This window comes from Passer montanus, unplaced genomic scaffold (assembly GCF_014805655.1).
Source record: "Passer montanus isolate IOZ18808 unplaced genomic scaffold, ASM1480565v1 scaffold114, whole genome shotgun sequence".
Lineage (NCBI taxonomy): Eukaryota > Metazoa > Chordata > Aves > Passeriformes > Passeridae > Passer > Passer montanus.
In genome coordinates this window covers 656,618-675,346 of record NW_024358058.1, presented here as the reverse complement: position 1 = coordinate 675,346, position 18,729 = coordinate 656,618, and the positions used below count along the sequence as shown (strand labels likewise).

Sequence of the window (18,729 nt, the reverse complement as noted above, 5' to 3'; positions counted from 1 at the left end):
CCCTCTACGTGACCTTTGCACAGGGATAAACATGAGATCTCTGTGCAGCAGAGAGAAGATGAGACAAGAAGACAGGAGACCCATTTCTCACCTGCCATCCTGCCCTGAGGAGTGTGTACGCCTCCTGTGGAAAGAAAACAGAAGAGTTTGGAGGAGCAATTTAAGCCAGAAATCCTGCACTGTCCCCAAATCTACCTCCACATCCCATGAGGGAGATGTTCTACTTAACAGCTGACACTTCTTCCAGCAATAATTAATCCCATCAAAGCTGTGTCTGCTTGCTCCCAGGAGAGATTTAATTAAAACCGGTCATTAGCATTCCAGAGTGCAGGGCAGCCTGTCGGGATCTGCAGCACAGAGAGCAGCAGCAGCTACTCAGCACCAGTGGGAGCAGGGAATTCTCCTCACCTGTACCTGGGCTGCTCAGAGGACTCCGAGGGGGATCGCTCGGGAACAGAGAGAGATGTTGACGACAGTGTCGTGGCTATGGAGGCCGTGGTAGCTTCTTCAAAGGAAGGAGGAGTGCAAGGGAGCAGGTCTGGCCTGCCTGCTGGCCCAGAGCAGGGCAGGGGAGAGGCAGGAAGAAGAGATGATTAAGTCAAACACCAACACTTCACCTACACCAGCCCCATGTGAGGCTGTTCCACCATGAACCTGCACACCCACACTGGGACTGGGCACTCAAACCACAGACAGGCAGAAGTTTAGCTGGGTCATGACAGCCTCTCCCAAGGCATCCTCTGGGGAGAGCCAGTCAGCACCACTTCCAGCACAACAGGAAGGGAATAGAATGCCAATGAAGACTTCTCACTGGGGACCAAAGCTGGATTAAAGGCTTGGATCACCAGGGATAAATATCCAAGTGAATTAAGAGGTGAACTGAGTGTTCAGTGCTTTGCTCAGGGAGCAATCCAACACCCATGCACTGGAGGAGCTTGTCCTCCAGCACTCAGCTGTAAATGCAGCCAGATGGAAGTGAAGGAAAGGCAGCACAGAATCAGCCCATTCCTGTTTCCCAACAGCAAGATCCTGCCTCTTATAACTGCTCAAACACTGTCATTGGAGTGCTGCAGTTCCCAGTCAGCCCCCCCACCCCAGTCTTTTTTTTGAAGGGTAGAAAATACAACTTTCTATTGGCTTTGGGCTATGACTTATGGTGCCCCTTGGCAGCAGCTGTCTTGCAGCAGTGATGCAGGTGACCATTTTTACTGCAGAACCCCACAGTGCTGCAAAGAAGGGATGTGGTCTCCTTTGATGCAGAGGCGTTGCATCAAGTACCTGCTGGTGCTGCGACAAAACAATGCACTCTTACCTTCTTCCCTGTCCTGGTTAGGTTTAGCACCTGCAAAGCACAGCAAGACATGCAATGAAGAGCTATCCATGAGGAAAGATCTGCAGTTGGCGCGCAGTGGGGAGCTTGATGAGAACAAGGGAGGATCCTAAAGAACTGCTAGGAAAGAGAGGGTAAGCACAGAGGCAGCACCCTGCGCGGGGCTGTCACCTTCATCGTCCAGCGTGGGGTAGCTCCTGGCCGCCCGCAGGTCGTACTGGGTGTCGTCCTTGTCGGAGGCCAGCTGGCTGGCCGAGAACGCCGCCGTGGGACCCGCCGTCTTCACGGCCAGCAAGGCACTGCGCCCTTTCTTGGAGGGGGACGACTTCAGAGCTGGGGAGGCAGGGAGGCACAAAGGGTCAAAGCACCACCACCGGCTACTGTCACATCAAAGGAGCTTTTCCCTTCACAAGGAGAGGCTCTGCCCTCACACACATCCCTTCTGGACTGAACCCAGCTCAGGTGCAGGCAATGGGTAGCAGTCTGGGCAGACCAAGGCAAGTTGTGACAATCTGAGGGCTCTGCAGTTCTGTTTTGCTCTGTATCATGGAATGTTTTGGGTTGGAAGGGACCATAAAAACATCTCATTCCACCCCCTCCATGGCCAGGGACTAGAGCAGGGACACGCAAGCAACACTGGCCTTGGACACTGCCAGGGATCCAGGGGCAGCCACAGCTGCTCTGGGCAACCTGTACCAGGGCCTCCCCATCCTCAGACTTCCTAACTTCTCATCTAACCCTGACAGCCTCACAACAATTGATTGCCCCTTGCCTGTCACCATCTGCCTGTATAAAAAGCCCTTCCCCCTCCTTTTTCTAAGCCCCCTTTAAGCACTGGAAGGGGCTCTAAGTCTCCTAAGAGCCTTCTCCAGGCTGTACACCCCCAGCTCTCACAGCTGTACCACACTGGAAAACCCTGCTCAGGCTCTAGCCCAGACTCCTTGTGAGGCCTGCAGCAGCAAGGCCAAGGTAAAACCTCAGAGCACAGCAGCCCCTGAACTTGGTACTTACAGGAATTCTTTCGAAACACCGTGTTGGTCATGAATTTGAAGAATCTCTCTGCATAAAAGCTGGGTCTGTGTACTGACACTGTGTCCTACAACAGCAAGAAGCAATTGTTTAATTTTAAAATGATCCCTCAAGGCAGAATTTCTGTAACAACCAACAGAGTCTTTTTTATTCCAACATTTAGCACTGACAGAGCCTTAAAATGGAAAGGCTTAACTGAAACACTCTAATTAATGCTATAAATAACCCTGAAGCATTGCCTCTGATTGCATTTGATTATATTCTTGCTGTGATTTTATAATGGATTTTGGTGATTTTATTCCTTTGTAGAACTTCCTGGATTTTTTTAAACACTGGCCTGATTGCATACATGAAATTTCTTCTGGCTTTGCTGGCTGTCATTCCAATCAAACCTGGATACTTTTGCATGTCACACAGACACCCAAATTCAGCCAAGGGTCTCCATATATTTCAAATATTCTTTTTTAAAATAGTAAGACTGAGGCTCTTTCTGCTTCTGATGTTTGACTGCGCTTCCATGACTTGGCATCTCCACATTTCTGTTGCCACTTTAAGGGAAGACAGGAAATGCAAGGCTGAAAAATGGTTTCCACATCCAAGGTTGTTCTTTCAGAAACACACACCTGGCTGCTGCAGGAATGAAGCCAGCAAGGAAACATGGAAAGGGATTTGCTGGCAGAGAGCTTGCTGAGGTGGAAACAGCCAGTCACCAGAGAGAACAGCACAGGGCTCCTGACAGCCCAGGAACACACACACCTGGCTGTGTGCTCCTGCTGTCATGGGAGACAGGAGCAGGCGAGGAAAGCTGTGAGCACAACATGTGAGGAGCTGGATTGAGCAAGGAAACCTGGCTGGGAATAAGTGGCACCACCCTGCTGTGCAGGAATAAGGGGCAAGAACTGCTCCTTTTATCAGCTGCAGCTGTGCCAGGTCAGGCTCCATAAATAGCCACCAAGTAATCCTGTGAGGCTTGGACAACTCCTGCCTCTGCACAGGCACTCACCCCATCATGGACAAGGGCCTTCCAGGTGTGCTCTAACTTCTTGATGAACCTAATTCCAAGGAGAAGTGGAGAGAAAAATAAAGATACATATTCAGGCATGCACTCTGTACCAAGCCCCCTTTCATACCCTACAGGGGAGATGCCTGAGCTGCCAATGTCACCAGGACTGAGCTTTCTTCAGCATCTCCCCCAGGAGGTTGGGACTGCCTGGGAACACCACAGGGAAGGAGGAGCTGGGCTGGAAGAGGTACACCTTCCACCCCTGGAGATATGCTTCCCACGCTGAGGTGGGAAACTACTTCTTTATAAGTAGCTCATCACCCTGGACACAGGGCTGAGTGCCCCCAGCTGCTCTAAGGACATGATGGAAGCCCATGGCCAGCTTGGGGCAGCCATATCTACTCATCCTCACAGTCTCCAGGAGAGAACATGCACCCTGCTTTCATTTGGTACTATCAGTCACTAAAGACACACTATGTGGTGGTTTCTCTCCTCACCAAATATCAATTTAATGCAAACAAACACACACTGCCAGGTTACCCACCTGTATGACTGCAGGATATCTATGATTCCTACGTGCAGCAGGAGACGCTCTCCTTTGCCATTCACTGCTGGGATCCCTCCCATCCTGCAAGTCAAGCAGAACTTCAGCAGGTACAGCCTCAGCCAGAGCACCTGTAACACCCAAGCTCTGGGGAAGGGCAACAGCAGCCATGCTAAGGGGCTCTGGGGTGTGTCAGACACATTCTAAAACCAGTGTGCTCACTTTATGCACAACCATGGGAGTCACTGACTGACCTGGCCTGACCCCAGGTGTCCCAGGGTCACTGCCTGCATGGCCAAACACTACTGTCATGACAGAACCTGCATTGTGTGGCACAGCTCTGCCTGGGCCAGAAAGCACCATGGAGTTTTCTCCTGCCTACTTTATTCTGGGGATCAGGTTATTTATGGGGTCAGTGAGAGCTGTCTGCCATTAGGGCAGTAAATCCTCAAGGACAAAGGATTCCAGTCCTATCCACACTAATGCCATCCTGCCAAAGTGCAGCAACCATTGGCACCAGCACACAACCAAAGCACAGGAGTGCCAGACACTCCTTCAGGCAGCCACTGCAATTATTGATGCTGCCTGAAGGACTGGAAGCACCACAGTATTACCTCAGCTCTCAGGACTGACCCTCCATCAAACCCACAGCAGCTGGTTTCAGACAGCAGCAAGCAGCAAACTCCACCATTCCTTGGCCCAAGAGCCAGGGAGCCGGGCAGAATGCCAGGTCAAGCACAGCACAGGCCTGGGACAGCCTCCAGCTCCATCAGTGACTCGAGCACCTGGCTACACTGCTATCTGCTAAACCCCTTGGATGGCCTCAGGGAACAGCCAGGGATTCCAGAGGTGGGAGTGATGGAGAACTCCAAGCTCCTAGGGACAGGCTGATCCCTACTTCTGCTCCAGTATTTGGGTGCTGAGCGAGAACTGTCTCCTCCCCAGGGAAGGGGTGGATGTTTAGAGGCTGTTACACAAGCTGACAGCCTACAGCCTGCCCTAAGATGAGAGACTGCTGTGAGGCCAGAGCCTTACAGAACTATTTCCCACCCTGGCTTCCCCCTTTCCCACCACAACGGCAGCACTATGAAAACCCCAGGAGAGCTGCTCCCTTGAACAGTTCCTGTGGGCCTCATGAGGGATTTCCCACTCCAGCCTCCACCTCTGGCCCTCCCAGCAGCACGAGCAAGCCCAGGTTTCACCCACGTGTCGTCCGTGTCGATGGCCTCCCCCCGCACAGCCCCTCCCTGGATGGACTCCATGGCTGTGGAGTACAGGGCCTTCTGCCCCACGGGACGCTTCTCATCCGATGTGCTGTGGGCTCCCTCCGACAGCTGCTCCCGCTCGTGCTGGTCTATGTTATGAACCCCAAGCAGGAGGCTGTAGTCCATGATTTTAAAGCTTTCCAATACCTACAGGTTAATATTGAGTTCAAGAACAAAGACAAAGTATCAAGCCAGTAGCAGAAATACAGACCAGGAAGCATGGTATCAAAGCAATCAAAGCAAAGCCTCCCACCCACATCCCCACTAACAACTAATTTGACAGAGTCTGGAAGTTTCTGAACCAACAGTCACTTCTGGGCTTCAATGCACAGAGTTTGGCCATCCCACAGTCACAGCAAAGGCCTGAAGGCTTGCAAACAACCACTGTATCTGCTGCACAATGATTGGGAAAATGCTCCAGCAAAGCAGCTACAAGGGGAGCAGGCTCCCAAAGTGTGATGCACCAGACAAAGGAGCACAGCCTCAGTCCTCAGAGGCTGCTACAAGATCCAACTCTACTGCCTGGCTTTCAGGGAAAAGGGCAGGAGACAGGATTGATCCTACTCTGGGCTCATTAGCAAGGTTCTCAATTGGGAATTGCTCTTCCTCATGCTCGAGAGCCACAGAGTTCCTTGCCCTGTCCTTGAGCTGCCCCCTCCTTACCAGGCAGTCTCGCTGCAATGTCTTCACCAAAGCACTGAAGGTGTCTGCATCCAACATCAGGCCCTCAGGCATGTCTTGGATGAAGTCCAGATCCTTGTACGTAGGGCTGGACTTTTCTTTTTCCTTCTTGGATGCCCGGCGTTTGTAGGTTGAACCTTTGAGGTCGAATTTCAGGTGCATTTTCACCACTCGAGGCAGGATGTTGTTCATCACGACCACGCGGATGTTTTTGCCCCCGGACTGCACACAGTACAGTCCATAAAACTTGGGCAGCAGTGTCCGGGGGTTCTGGTTCAGATTCTGTAGCAAGGGTGGAAAAAAGCATGGAAAAACATAATTTGAGCAGAAAATTCCTGCTTTGTGTTCACCACAAAGCATGTCAACAGTTGGACTAGGGATTCTAGTCCAGAATTCTAGTCCAAACCTCTCTAGCTGAGAGGTTTTCTGAACTTAACAGGAGCTCAGTGTATGCATTTGACAAAGTCCTGCATTTCAGTGGCTTTAGGACCTGAAAATACAGGGACTGAGATGTTCAGCACTCTCTGGGCAAATAACCAAGTCCGGAAATCCCCTGCTTTCCCCAAGTACAGCAGTTAAAAAAAGGAAACCAAATTGGGAGAGAAATAAACACAATAAGTGGGAACTTCAAGCTTAAAAATAACAGCTCTTTATCTCTCCACCAGTGTCAGAATCAAGAGTTGTTCTCCAGCCCAGAATAAACCACGGACAGGGTTATTTTTTAAACAAAACAACATAAATGTTTTCCTCCTGTTGCAGAGTTGCTTTATAAAGCAGTCAAGCAGAAAGCACGGATATCCTGTTCTGCTGTCATCTCCTTTTTTTTAGGCAGCAGAATAATTAGGAATGACATGACAGGCAGGATTTGCTTGTTCAGCTTTGGGCACATTTGGGAAGGAAACAGAACTTCTCTGCACGCTGTGGCAGGAAAGACAGACCTGACAGGTTCTGACAGACAGCAGAAACGTGACTGTATTAAAATTTCATTTCCCTCAGCTCACCCACCTGGGCACAGTAGTGAGCCCTTTTGGAGAGTGCCAAAAGTAATAGAGGCAGGTAAATGGAAACAGCTTTAAAGTAACTCAGGATGAAACCACCCTGCTTCCTTTCCCTGACTCCTTTGATATGGGTGGTTTCCCAGGAGCAGCAGAGCGATCAGGGGTAGCACCACAGAACCCACAGACAGTGGAAAGCTGCAGGTCACTCAGAACTCTGCATCAGACAGGTAAGTTCAGTTTAATTCACCGACTGATGATGGCAGGATTAACAGTGCAACTCCATTCCCACTCAAAACCCCACACCTGATTTACCACACACATTAGGTAACAGGCAGTGCTTTCCAAGAAAACTCACCCTGTCCAGGAATGAGAGTGTCACCTGCAAGAGCAAGTGATTCACAGAATCTCAGGATGGTTTGGGTTGGAAGGGACTGTAAAGACCATTTGGTTTCACCTGTGCCATGGGCAGGGACCCCTTCCAGTGTCCCAGGGTGCTCCGAGCCCCGTCCAGCCTGGCCTGGAACACTCTCAGGGATGAAGCAGCCACAGCTACTCTGAGCAACCTGTGCCAGGGAGTCCCCACCTTCACAGGGAAGAACTTCTTCCTGGCGTGGCTGTCATTAACACACAGACATCCCACAACCTGCCTCTCTTGGGGAAACTTTCCCCAGTAAATATTGAGCGAGGGAAGGATTTTCACAGAACCAGTGTAAGATCACATAACCCCACTGCACCAGGCACACAGATGGGGCAGCAGCATTGCTTCTCATCACCTTCTCCTTGGCATCTTCACAACAAACAAATCCCTGCTCCTTGTAACTGAATGTCAAGAGTCCTCATCCATAGATCCAGAACGTCCAGCATGGTTGTGCAGAGAGACCAGCTCCTGGTTTTCACACCAAAACAGCAGGTTGACCCAATGCAAGACTCTGGGTCTCAATATCCTGCCTTGCCAGACTGATATGCAAAGCTGGCTGGCACCTTGGGGGTCTCCAGCTTGGAACTGCTGCCAGTGGGAGTCAGGACAATCCTCAGAGTAACAGTCAAACAGAAGGAATGGGAGAGATTCAGGGACAGCAGTGCTTTCCTCACAAAACCAGGGTGGTTGCATTATTGCCTGGAGTAGAGAAGGCTCAGGGGGGACCTTTTGCTCTCCACAAGTCCCTGACAGGAGGGTGCAGCCAGGTGGGGGTCAGGCTCTGCTCTCAAGGAACAAGGGAAGGATGAGAGGAAATAGCCTCAAGTTAGGGCTGGATATTAGGGGAAATTTTTTCATGGAAAGGGTTGTAAAGGATTAGAACAACCTGTCCAGGGCAGTGGTGGAGTCACCATTCCTGGAAGCATTCAAATAATGTGTGGCCATGGCACTTGAGGACAAGGTTTAGTGGTGACCATCATGGTGCTGAGCAGAAGGTTTGACCTGATGATCTTGGTGGTCTTTTCCAACCTTAAGAGTTTTACTATTCTATGATTGCAATCAGCAGCCATCCCCAAATGCAGGCTGGGGCAGATGCACACTGCCAAGTGCAGAGGAATGAACTAGTTCTGGGAAAAGGACACTCAGAAGTGCACATCTGGGAAGCCATTCTGAGGCCAGAACATGCCTGCAAACTACAGCACAATTATCTGCCTCATGTTTACCCACAGAGTTTGCAAATAATCAGTAGGATTTGTGCTTCTGAGACTGGCTTCATGACATGCTATTGCATGTCCCTGGCATGGGGGAGGCCACAAGACAGCCAGGTGGAGGACATGCCCTGTGAGGTGCTCTGCCATGACAGAAAAGCTGCCATGACAAAGCTGAGCTGGGTCCTCGGTGATACATACCATGTAGTATCCAGGAAGAAGCTTCTGCAGGAATTCAGCTTCCTTGTGCATCACAGTTTTGATGATGAATTCATCGTCGCTGGTGACATAGAAGAGGGAGCCGCTGGCCCCGGGGTTGGACAGCTCGATCAGAGGCTCGTTACATAACGAATACTGGCGAGAAAAAGAAAAGAAGGTGATGCTTCATCCCCCATTTATTGCAGATTAGAGTTGTATGTATGCCCTCAAGGGCCTTCCCCATCACGTCGTCTCCCTGGGAGATTAAGGGGTAGCAAAGCTCAAGTGAGAACTATTTTCATTATAGGTTTGGTCTGAGCAACAAAACTGATGGACAATTTATAATTAGAGACTAAGATTACAGTTCAGAGCATCCCAACTGCTCAGTATCCAACTAATCATCTGCTTTCAGGAACATCCAGCCTTCATAATGACATCTTATCTGTTCCCATTGTGCCTGCAAGCACGTATCCCACTCAGGCTCTTTGAGCACAGCCCAGCGCACGCTGATGGGCACAGAGGATTCCAGGAGACGCCACAGCCTGCTCAGGGAACCACGTATCACTGTGCTGGAGGGAACACAACACACTGGCTGTTCTCAGCAGCCTCCCCTGGCCTTGTGCTCCCCTCTTCCCTGCAAAAGTCCGTGCCTGATTCACAGAATCCCAGAATGGTTTGGGCTGGAAATGACCTTAAAGCTCATCTCATTTCATACATGGGCAGGGACACCTTCCACTAGACTAGGTTGCTCCAGGCTCCATCCAGCCTGGCTGTATTTTTACAGCCACACCTCACTCCATCAATCCTGCTAAAAACACAGGACAAGCTTTATCCCAAGTGTGCAATGAAAAGGGATGAGCCCTGCTGAAGCACAGCAAAGAGTTCTGCACTGGGACCTGAACTGGGAGAGCACATCTGGTCATCAAGACACCAAAAAGGTCCTCAGATAAGGACTTGCCCAGCAGCAGAGGGAAAAAAAGAGAAAGCAAGGCAGGCACATGCACTTTTTAGCTCAGTGCCTACCCAGACAGTGCAGGGATCAGGTGGGTTCAGGGAAGCACCACAGAACTGCTCAGAGAGAGGTGAGATGGGGAGAGGGAGGTGATCAGAAAAATAAATTGAATGCTCATCATTATGTAATGAAAACAGCTTTCAGCTCTGCACAGATTAACAATCCCAGACTTGATCAAGCTAATCATCTCATGCATAATTAAAGGCATTTGCTGCTGTGGCAGGCAAGAGACAGTCAGGAGAAGCAGAAACCAACAAATCAAAGCCATGACCTTTGCAACCGAGGCATACTCCTTGCCTGTCCTCGGTTCTGAACACACATCCATCAGGCAGCACTGCCTTGGCTGGCACAGGGGGAGATTGCTCTTACCCTCCCACCAGGCCCTGGCACAGGTTTGTTTCACTGGCAGGTGCTCAGCTGCGACCACCCCTATCTACAGGTGCAGTCACACAAAAAGGGCTGTCCCAAAAGGGGAGGATGTGCTCTCATGGATGTATTTCCTTCCTCAGATCACACAGAACAAGACGTCACATAATGGCAAGGGCACAAATTCAACCACAGGGCACTTGAAGCCCCAACAGCTTGTACTCCAAGGTATTTGAAAACCAGCCTTTCCAGCTCTGAGGAGCTTTTGAAGCACAAGAACAAGCTGTGGTTTATTCTGTGTTTTTAAGATGATTAAAATAACTACACTCACATAGCTCTCCAGTGAGTACACAAGAAAAAATTCCCATCTTTGTCCTTAGAGTTGCAGGGGACATTCCAGGGTCGCACCCAGCAGAACACAACTCCTTTGGCTTGCAAACACAGTAAGTTATTGTTACCACAAGGACCAGAGAGGGAAGCCCATTGCAGGGCTTACACAGCTAACACTGTGTGCAGGTCATGGCCTCCCTCCAGTACAGGCTGGCAGCTGCTGTTCAGCAAACTCAGACTTGGAATCATGGAATGCTTTGGGATGGAAAGAACCTTGAACCCATCTCATTCCACCCCCTGCCATGGGCATGTATATCTTCCACTACAACACTCCAGCCCCATCCAACCTGTCCTGGAACACTCCCAGGGATGGGGCAGCCACAGCTTATCTGGGCAACTTGTGCCAGGGCCTTACCACCCTCAATGGTAAAGGTAAATAAAGGAGGACAAGACAGAAAAATCTAAAAATATATCCATACCAAATAATCATCTGGACGAATCCCAAAGAGCTCTCGGAAGTACCGGAAAGCCACGGGGGCATAGGTCTTGAACCTGAAGTCGGCGTAGTGGTGAGCTGGGGTGAGGTTACTGCCTTCGCTGCACAGAACACACACAGGCACGGCCTGTTAGCACTCACCAGACAAGCACAGTCACACCAAAGCTACTGTGTGCTTCAGATGCACTGAGCCTTGCGAAAAGACATCTTTGGAACAACAACCACCACCTTTCTTCTGTGGTAGCAAAACAGGAAAACAGGTTTCAAACTATCTGCCAAAATCTATTTCCAGAGATTAAAGGAACAACCACTTGCCAAGCAGAATATATTTACACAGAGAACATAACTTTTATGAGCTTTGTTTATTCACAGTTAGAGAGTTCCCAGAAGGAGCTGCTTCCACATAAAACATGGTATGATTTTGTGGAAGAAATTCTAGATGGACAGCTAGGAAGACAAGCACGTAGGAAGGGTAACAAACTGGAGTGCACAGTACTGCATCCTTCACTGTGCTTCCCTGCAGGCCAGTGCACTGCAGATTCCAACACTTCCCACTGCTCTGTTTGTGTATCACGGAGCAGATTTAAAACATTCAGAGCATACAACTCTGATCTAAAGACAGATGGAAGCTCTCTTGAAAAATCAGTGAGAGGAAAAGAAAAGAAGTAATTCATGCATTCATTTTTTTCTCCTTCTCCTTTACCTTGGGAAAAAAATGCTTTCCACCACGTAGAAGTCCTGCATCAGGACATCTCTCTCTGGCTTGGAGCTCAGATTTCCTACAGTATATCCAATCCCCAGCTGGATGGCCCCCTTCAGAGTGGACGAGGTGGTCTGGCAAAAGGAAAAGAGCAGTCGGTGAGCATTTCACAGCAGATTATCACAATAACATCCCCTGCATTACAACACAGTCATGTCTGTGACTTTTGTGGGGTCATCTCAGGCACCACATGCTGCTAACCAAGTTTACCCAGCTGCTGAAGAGATCAATTAGGGCTTCAGATTCGCTATTTTCAGGACTGTGCTGCCCAAGAGTGCTGCTTAAAAATCTCAACCAGATTAATAACTACTGAGCCATAACTTCTCTCAGCCTGTCACCTACTTGGGTGCCATCCCCCACTCCCCAAACCCAAACCTTTTTGTAGGTGGTTTCCCCAGAAGCATCCACACTTCGATGACCAATCTTCTTTCCTTGGCCTGGCTGTCCTGGCAGTGAGGGGCCCTGCAAGGAGAGCACAGGGACAGTCAGGGCCTGGGCTGAGCTGCCACCAAGCACATACAGAGCAGCACAGCCACACTCCCACACTGTACTGCACACTGGGCTCATGGTACTGCTGGAGAACACCTGGCAGAGTGCCAACAGGTGAAAGTGAAGCTCTTTGAATTATACTTCCACCCCTGAAGATGAGTTCACTCCACCTGACACCCCCACAGCTCGCTGCAGAGCCCGCAGCAAAGACACCAAGCTTGGAAAAGATCCAGCTGCCAAGATTCCCCTGGTGCTTGACTGCAGTTTCTCATTGATTTAAAACAGTGATGTATTAAATCAAACAGCCAGAGATTTATTCTTAAAATCCCACACCCTCAGGTGTCACACTGACACCTCGGGTTTTGCTGGAGAGATCAGAGCCAGCTGCTGGGACAGCCCAGCCCCACTCACACTGAGATAATCTATTTAAGCAAGATCTCATCTGTTTACAATTCCAAGGCTGAGCCCACACAGGGTGAGCCACAGGAATGTCTCTTCCACAGGTTTTGAAGTTTACAGAAATGCTATAGACTGCCAGCACTTCAGGGTGACAACAAATCTGCTCCCGTCCCTTTCTCCTCTCCTACCTTTGAGTCTGCCTAGGCCTTTCTTTGCCAACCCAGAAGGTAGCAGACTTTGAGCTATGGCCGACTGCCTGCTCCTCTAAGATCTCACTGCCTCTGAGATTGATGTTCATCTGAGCAATAAATCATTCTTAGCCAGAAAACAGTCCCACCCTTTCATTAAAAGCAGCGACAATGACAGGTAAGACCCACCACAGAGGCCTGGGGATGCCCAGTGCAGGCACTCTCCAGTTCCCACCTTCAGGTGCTGGTGTGCAAGAGGTGCCCTCAGTCCCAGTGCAAAGGTATCACGGATCACACAGCCAGAACTGGCCACATGATGGGCACAATCCCTCCACATCCCTTCTGTGGCTGCAGTGATGCCAATGGAGGGACCCTGGAGACCTGCCACTAATTTTATTTCTTCCAAATAACAAACAGCGATTTTGTAGTAATCTCGTAAGTATTTTGAAATGCATTTTGAAATGCTAAAAAAAAAAAGGCAAGCAGAAGAGTTTCCTAGAGCTCTGTGTTCTCATTTCTCAACACAGGATTGTCAAACCCAGCTTCACACATCTCACCTCAGTGATGGCTGTCTTCTTTGCGCCCAGACCTGCAGACAAAAGAGAAGAGCATTAGAAGAAGTAGGGACATCCAATAAAAACCCTCAACCCAAGCACCAGAACTCAGAAAACAGCTCAAAGCTTTGTCTTTTCAAGTACAGCAGCCAGCTTTTAGAGCAGCTGGTTTTACTCGGTTTTCAGCTTCACCAGTGCAGGAATCTGATGGTACAGGAGTCACCCAAACAATTTCATATTCAGAAGTACAAAAATGCACATTTTTTCCCAGCAACAGTATTTCCTAGAGGCTTCAGCAGGGAGGTCTCGCAAATCTCTGCTGCCCCATTAAGCAGTGGTTCTACACTATGCTGAAGAGTTGGATCCACACAGAAACCCAGAGAGACACTCCTGAAGCTGTTTTCCAGCCACTCGGAAGGCACTTGACAAACCATATTGATAATTGAATATATTTATAGAATCCTATGTCCAAATATATCACACAAATGAATGCATCATTTATCTTTATCGCTGCCTCAGGAGAAGCCACTGCTGCTCCATTACAGCCAACAGTGGAAATCAGAGTTTTGCCTTAAGCTTTTAGGTATAAAATCAGAGCTGGAAACACAGGCCCAAACCCTCAACATGAGGCCATCTCCCATTTCCTAATCTGAGTTTGTTTTTCTGAGTTTTTCCGAGCTCAAGTTTGCAAGAAGCTCCTCAATTTCAGACAGCAGGGAGCACAGGCTCCTGTGTGGAATGTGGGACCCTGAGATCCAGCCCAGCTGGCTCCTGAGAGCTACCAGGAAGGATCAAGAGCTGCTGGAGAGGAGCTCCCCACACCACCCCAGCACCTGTGTGTGCACAGACCAGTTCCCATGGAGGAGTCTCTAGCACAGAACACAAACTCAAGGGACAGCTTTAAGGCCTTGCTTCCACGTATGAGTCTGCCACTCCCTGCTCCTGTCCTACAGCATTCCTACAGGCACAGAGCCTTAGCAATCCACAGTCCTTCAGAAAGGGCTTAATTTGCAAAAGACCATTGAATGCAGTTTTGAGTTCATCTACACTCAAATTAGGGGGTGGTCCTCTCTGGGAGGGAGTGGATGTCCTCTGTATCCTGGCTGGAGAGCAGGAAAAGCCCAAGAGCCCCCAACCCAACTTCTGCTGCTTCAGCATCTCCCCCATTTGGTTAAGGAAGAACTTTGAGGGTATACCCAGGGTGCCTGTTCAACCCCCTCAAAGGGAAGCAGTGATGCTGCTCCAAGGCTTCTTTCAGAAGGAGCCTGAGCAAGAACCTGGGCATCAGTACCTGAAGGGGCTCCAGGAGAGCTGGAAAGGGACTGGGGACAAGGGCCTGGAGAGACAGAACAAGGGGGAATGGCTTCCCACTGCCAGAGGGCAGGATTATATGGGATACTGCAAAAAAATTCTCCCCTGTGAGGATGGTGAGGCCCCGGCACAGGGTGCCCAGAGCAGCTGTGGCTGCCCCTGGATCCCTGGAAGTGTCCAAGGCCAGGCCGGACACGACTTGGAGCAACCTGGTCTATAGGAAGGTGTCCCTGCCCATGGCAGGGGGTAGAACAATATGAGCTGTAAGGTCCCTTCCAACCCAAAACATTCCAAGATTCCATGATAATGGGACGACAACGCCAGGGAAGTGTGTGACTCAGTTACATTTTGGAAAACATTTCAGACTCCGGAAAGAAAATAAACAACAAACCCAACAAAAAACCCTTGGTGAACACAGGGGAGATGAAGCTGCTCTGACTCAGAAGTGCTGCAGGTGTCTCACCATCCTCATCTCCACAAACTGGGCAGTCCCTCATGTGAAACAGGTCTTGTCACGCGGCACTTGGAGCTGTCTGCAGAGCAGCCCCGGGCCTGCAGCCCGGCCTGTGGGGCAGAGCCAGGGCGGCACGGGAGGAGTCACTTCTTGTTATTGTCTTTTAAACAGTGCCCAGCTCCTGCCTCAGGAACAGCCACTGAAATGCCACTGCCTGTGCCTCACAATGCCACTGCAAACAGGCAGAGAGAAGCGAGCAGAGGGGGACCCCGAAGGGTGCAGAGCAGCTCCCCTCGGTCACGCACTCAGGTGAGGGGTGTCACTGACACCGGCAGGTGACACACACCACGGGACATGAACCCTGTCACTCCTCCAGCCCTCAAAGTGCAGCACCACAAGGCTCAGGACCACTGCGAGCTCAAACCGTGCTGAAAAATTTGTTCTTTGGCCTAAGCCAACACAATTTTATGATCACTGAACAAAACACCCTGCAATGTCCCGGAGAGCAGGAAATACAGGGCCGAGTGAGCATTTGGCTAATGAACTTCCAGGGCACAAGCTGAAGCAGCACTTCCAGACCATGGGGGAATCCAAAGGAGCTAATGCTGCTCCAGACTGAGCACTGGAAATTGCTGGGAATACAGCACAGCTGAGAGCCCTGGGCCAGGGGAACGTGCTCTCCCTGCACGGCTGCCACTGCTCTCCTGCTGCACTAAGCTTGTTTCTGCACTTTGTCACAATTCCAGAGCAGGAGATTATCTTTAATTTTGTGATAATTACCACAAGCCACTTTCATTCCCAGCTTTTAAGTGTCTGCTGCTGTACATGTACCAAATGTGGAACCAACACCAACCGTCCACACAAAGGAAAGGTGTTGGAGGCAAGGAACCACAGATCTTGGGGAGAAACGATGCTTGATGTGGGTAAGAGCAGCCCCAGCAAAACCTCCCTCTGCCCCCACCACTACTAAGAAGTAATCAGCTTTATAAAATCAACTTGTCTAGTCAGAAAATGTAAAAATCTTCCACTGGCTCCTCTGTGCACGGCACATGGCTGTGCTCAGCCCAAACAAGCTGACAGATGGTCTGGCAAAATCTGATTTAACTCCAGCTCCAGGGGTTATTGAGCCACGAGGCAGCACTGGGGTTTGCGGGAGCGGGAGCTGGGGGAAGTTTCGGCACTTAATGAGCTAATTGAAATGATTCTTATCCGATTTGGTGTGGCTTACCAGGCCGTGCTCAGAAATGGGATGAGAGGCTCGTGGAGGGAAACCCCGAGATGAAACCCCAACTTTCTGTCCTGCCCCCAGTCTGTGCGTGGGCTCTGCCAGGCACTTCATGCATGCTTGACCTGCTGCCTTCAGTTCTGTTCTCATATGTGCAGGGCTTCTATGCAGCCTCTGAAATAAACACTTCAGTTGTGGCATTCAGCAAATCCCATCTCACACTTGTGTTTTTTCCATATTCACAGTCACACTGGACACCACCACCACTAAGCTGACGCCCTGCAGGACAGGCAGGAATTTCCTCTTGGAAAGCCTCCTCTGTGCAGGAAAGGGTTCAAGTTTCAGCTCTACCAGCCAGAGGAGCAAAACCTTCACAAGGTAAGGGTGAGGAGGCCCTGGCAAAGGTTGCCCAGAGAGCTGTGGCTGCCCCATCATCCCTGGAAGTGTTCCAGGCTGGGCTGGATGAGGCTTGGAGCAACCTGGGAGAGTGGAAGGTGTCCCTTCCACTCCCTCCAAACCAGGTGAGGCAGGTTGACTTGCCAAAACCCTTCATGATCAAAACAGGCATTAGAGGCTTCTGTCCACTGGAAAGGAATTCCTTAAAAGGTTTACAAAAATCCAACAGAAGCCTATCACAGAATCCTAGAATACCCTGAGTGGGAAGGGACCCACAAGGACCACTGGGTCCAGCCCCTGTCCCTGCACAGCCACCCCAACAGCCCCACCCTGAGCAGCCCTGGCAGCGCTGTCCAAACGCTCCTGGAGCTCTGGCAGCCTTGGGGCCGGGACCATTCCCTGGGCAGCCTGGGCAGTGCCCACATGATCTAATAATGAAGTCTTCTTTATACACACAGACATATATTTATAAATTTTAAGTATCTGATGCTTTATGATACCCTAGAGAAGTAAAAACAAATCTAAATAACCAGTGGACTCCTTTCTCTGATCAGAACTGCTGCTGCATCTTTACTAAAAGCTTCACTTTATTTAAGGGTTTATAAGGACATACAATGTGACTGGAACTAAAAATACATGAAAATAGAAATGCCACATAAGCTCCTTGGCTGGAGGCTGCAACAGCATGACTCTCCCACAAATCCAGCACACCAGAGACCTGCAGTTTGCCACTTGCACCCAGCCGGGACTGGTGGAAGGTGTCCCAAAGGAGTGTGCCTATCTCATTTTTCAATTTCCCCATTGAGAACAAGACAATGTGACACATCTGAGCAGCCCATTTGGACAATAAGGGGATGTGGAGACTGTAACCAGGACATGATTCCCTGTTCCATCTGACCCCTAACACAGACTTGCTCAGTCAAGGCCTTACAGGCAAAGGCAGTAACAAGAATGCCAAGACAGGAGCTGTGGAAGTAAAAGCCCCCACACGTGTATTGCTATCAAATACAGGCACAAAGGATGGAAATGAAACATATCCATCAAAAGAGACCGCTGTTACTACTTGTAAGCGACTGCTGGTAAAAACAAATTAAAACTAAGGAAGACTGGGGGAAGTGATTCAGCAAAACATGGAATGGTATGGATTGGAAAGGACCTCAAAGTTCATCTCATTTCACCCCTTGCCATGGGCAGGGACACCTTCCACTAGACCAGGATGCTCTGAGCCTCCTCCTTGGACGCTTCCACCCATGGGGCAGCCACAGCTGCTCTGGGCACCCTGTGCCAGGGCCTCAGCACCCTCACAGGGAAGAATTTCTTTGCAATATCCCATCTAACCCTCCCCTCTGACAGGGCATTTCTCCTTGTTCTGCTCGTCCAGGCCCTTGTTCAGAGTCCCTCTCCAGGTCACTTGTAAGACAGAAAACACTCCTGAGCTGGGAAGCAGCCCCTGAGCCAGAGCAGCAGCCAGCTGGGCTTCCCAAGTAGCCAGCAGAAGCATTGGCTGTGTCTCAAGGCACAGGCAAAAGCAATCCCTGAATTTCTTCTCACATGCCACACGTGTGGCTCCAGCTCCCACCACATGGAACTGCAGCACAGGGCAGTCCTGGGAGGGGAGGGGACACCACAGGGAGCAGGAGCTGGCTGAGCCACCCCCAGAGAAGGCAGCTGAGTACAACCTGCCCTTCTCAGGCACCTACTTCTGATCATTAAACATATTTTCTTCACATAATTCAACACAATTTGACTCAGATGAGAATCAAGTAAGGCACAAAATGAAATTAAAATTTTGGGGGTTTTCCCCCTTATATGTGCCATCTCTTGGCAGAAAGAGCTGTAGCTGTTCAGCACTCTGGGCATGGATCCTGCTCCTGCCATATGAGAGCTTGGAGAAATAACACAGAAATAAAGCAACCCGAGATAAATTCTGCTTGTTATGTAGAACCTACGTAAAGTTTTACCATCTAAATGTATCTATTTTCCCTGCAGCAATGCCAGACTGACTGACTTTTGGGATCACCCACACAAAACTGGTGCTGGTCAAACCCAGCCGATCCTCTCTACTGCCTGGTTCA

General features: G+C 50.0%; 1 protein-coding gene across 10 annotated transcripts in view; it reads right to left on the bottom strand.

Annotated features, from left to right (window-relative positions):
* Positions 1–18,729, bottom strand: part of PIP5K1C (phosphatidylinositol-4-phosphate 5-kinase type 1 gamma) — a 48,856-nt gene that overhangs the window by 9,660 nt on the left and 20,467 nt on the right. For 6 of the 10 annotated variants that reach the window (XR_005626298.1, XR_005626299.1, XM_039696829.1 and 3 more), the window contains 14 exons: positions 13,272–13,303; positions 12,014–12,100; positions 11,582–11,712; positions 10,862–10,979; positions 8,678–8,830; positions 5,835–6,134; positions 5,113–5,318; positions 3,907–3,990; positions 3,363–3,411; positions 2,342–2,426; positions 1,502–1,663; positions 1,313–1,342; positions 409–550; positions 92–124 (listed from right to left, as the gene is read on the bottom strand). Coding sequence is in view for 8 of the 10 variants with exons in the window: in XM_039696829.1 (XP_039552763.1) it covers positions 92–124; positions 409–550; positions 1,313–1,342; positions 1,502–1,663; positions 2,342–2,426; positions 3,363–3,411; positions 3,907–3,990; positions 5,113–5,318; positions 5,835–6,134; positions 8,678–8,830; positions 10,862–10,979; positions 11,582–11,712; positions 12,014–12,100; positions 13,272–13,303 (1,612 nt within the window). In the remaining 2 variants the exon portion in view is untranslated. The remainder of the gene's footprint in view (positions 1–91; positions 125–408; positions 551–1,312; positions 1,343–1,501; positions 1,664–2,341; positions 2,427–3,362; positions 3,412–3,906; positions 3,991–5,112; positions 5,319–5,834; positions 6,135–8,677; positions 8,831–10,861; positions 10,980–11,581; positions 11,713–12,013; positions 12,101–13,271; positions 13,304–18,729) is intronic. The other 4 variants (XM_039696831.1, XM_039696836.1, XM_039696837.1 and 1 more) reach the window with 2 other exon arrangements.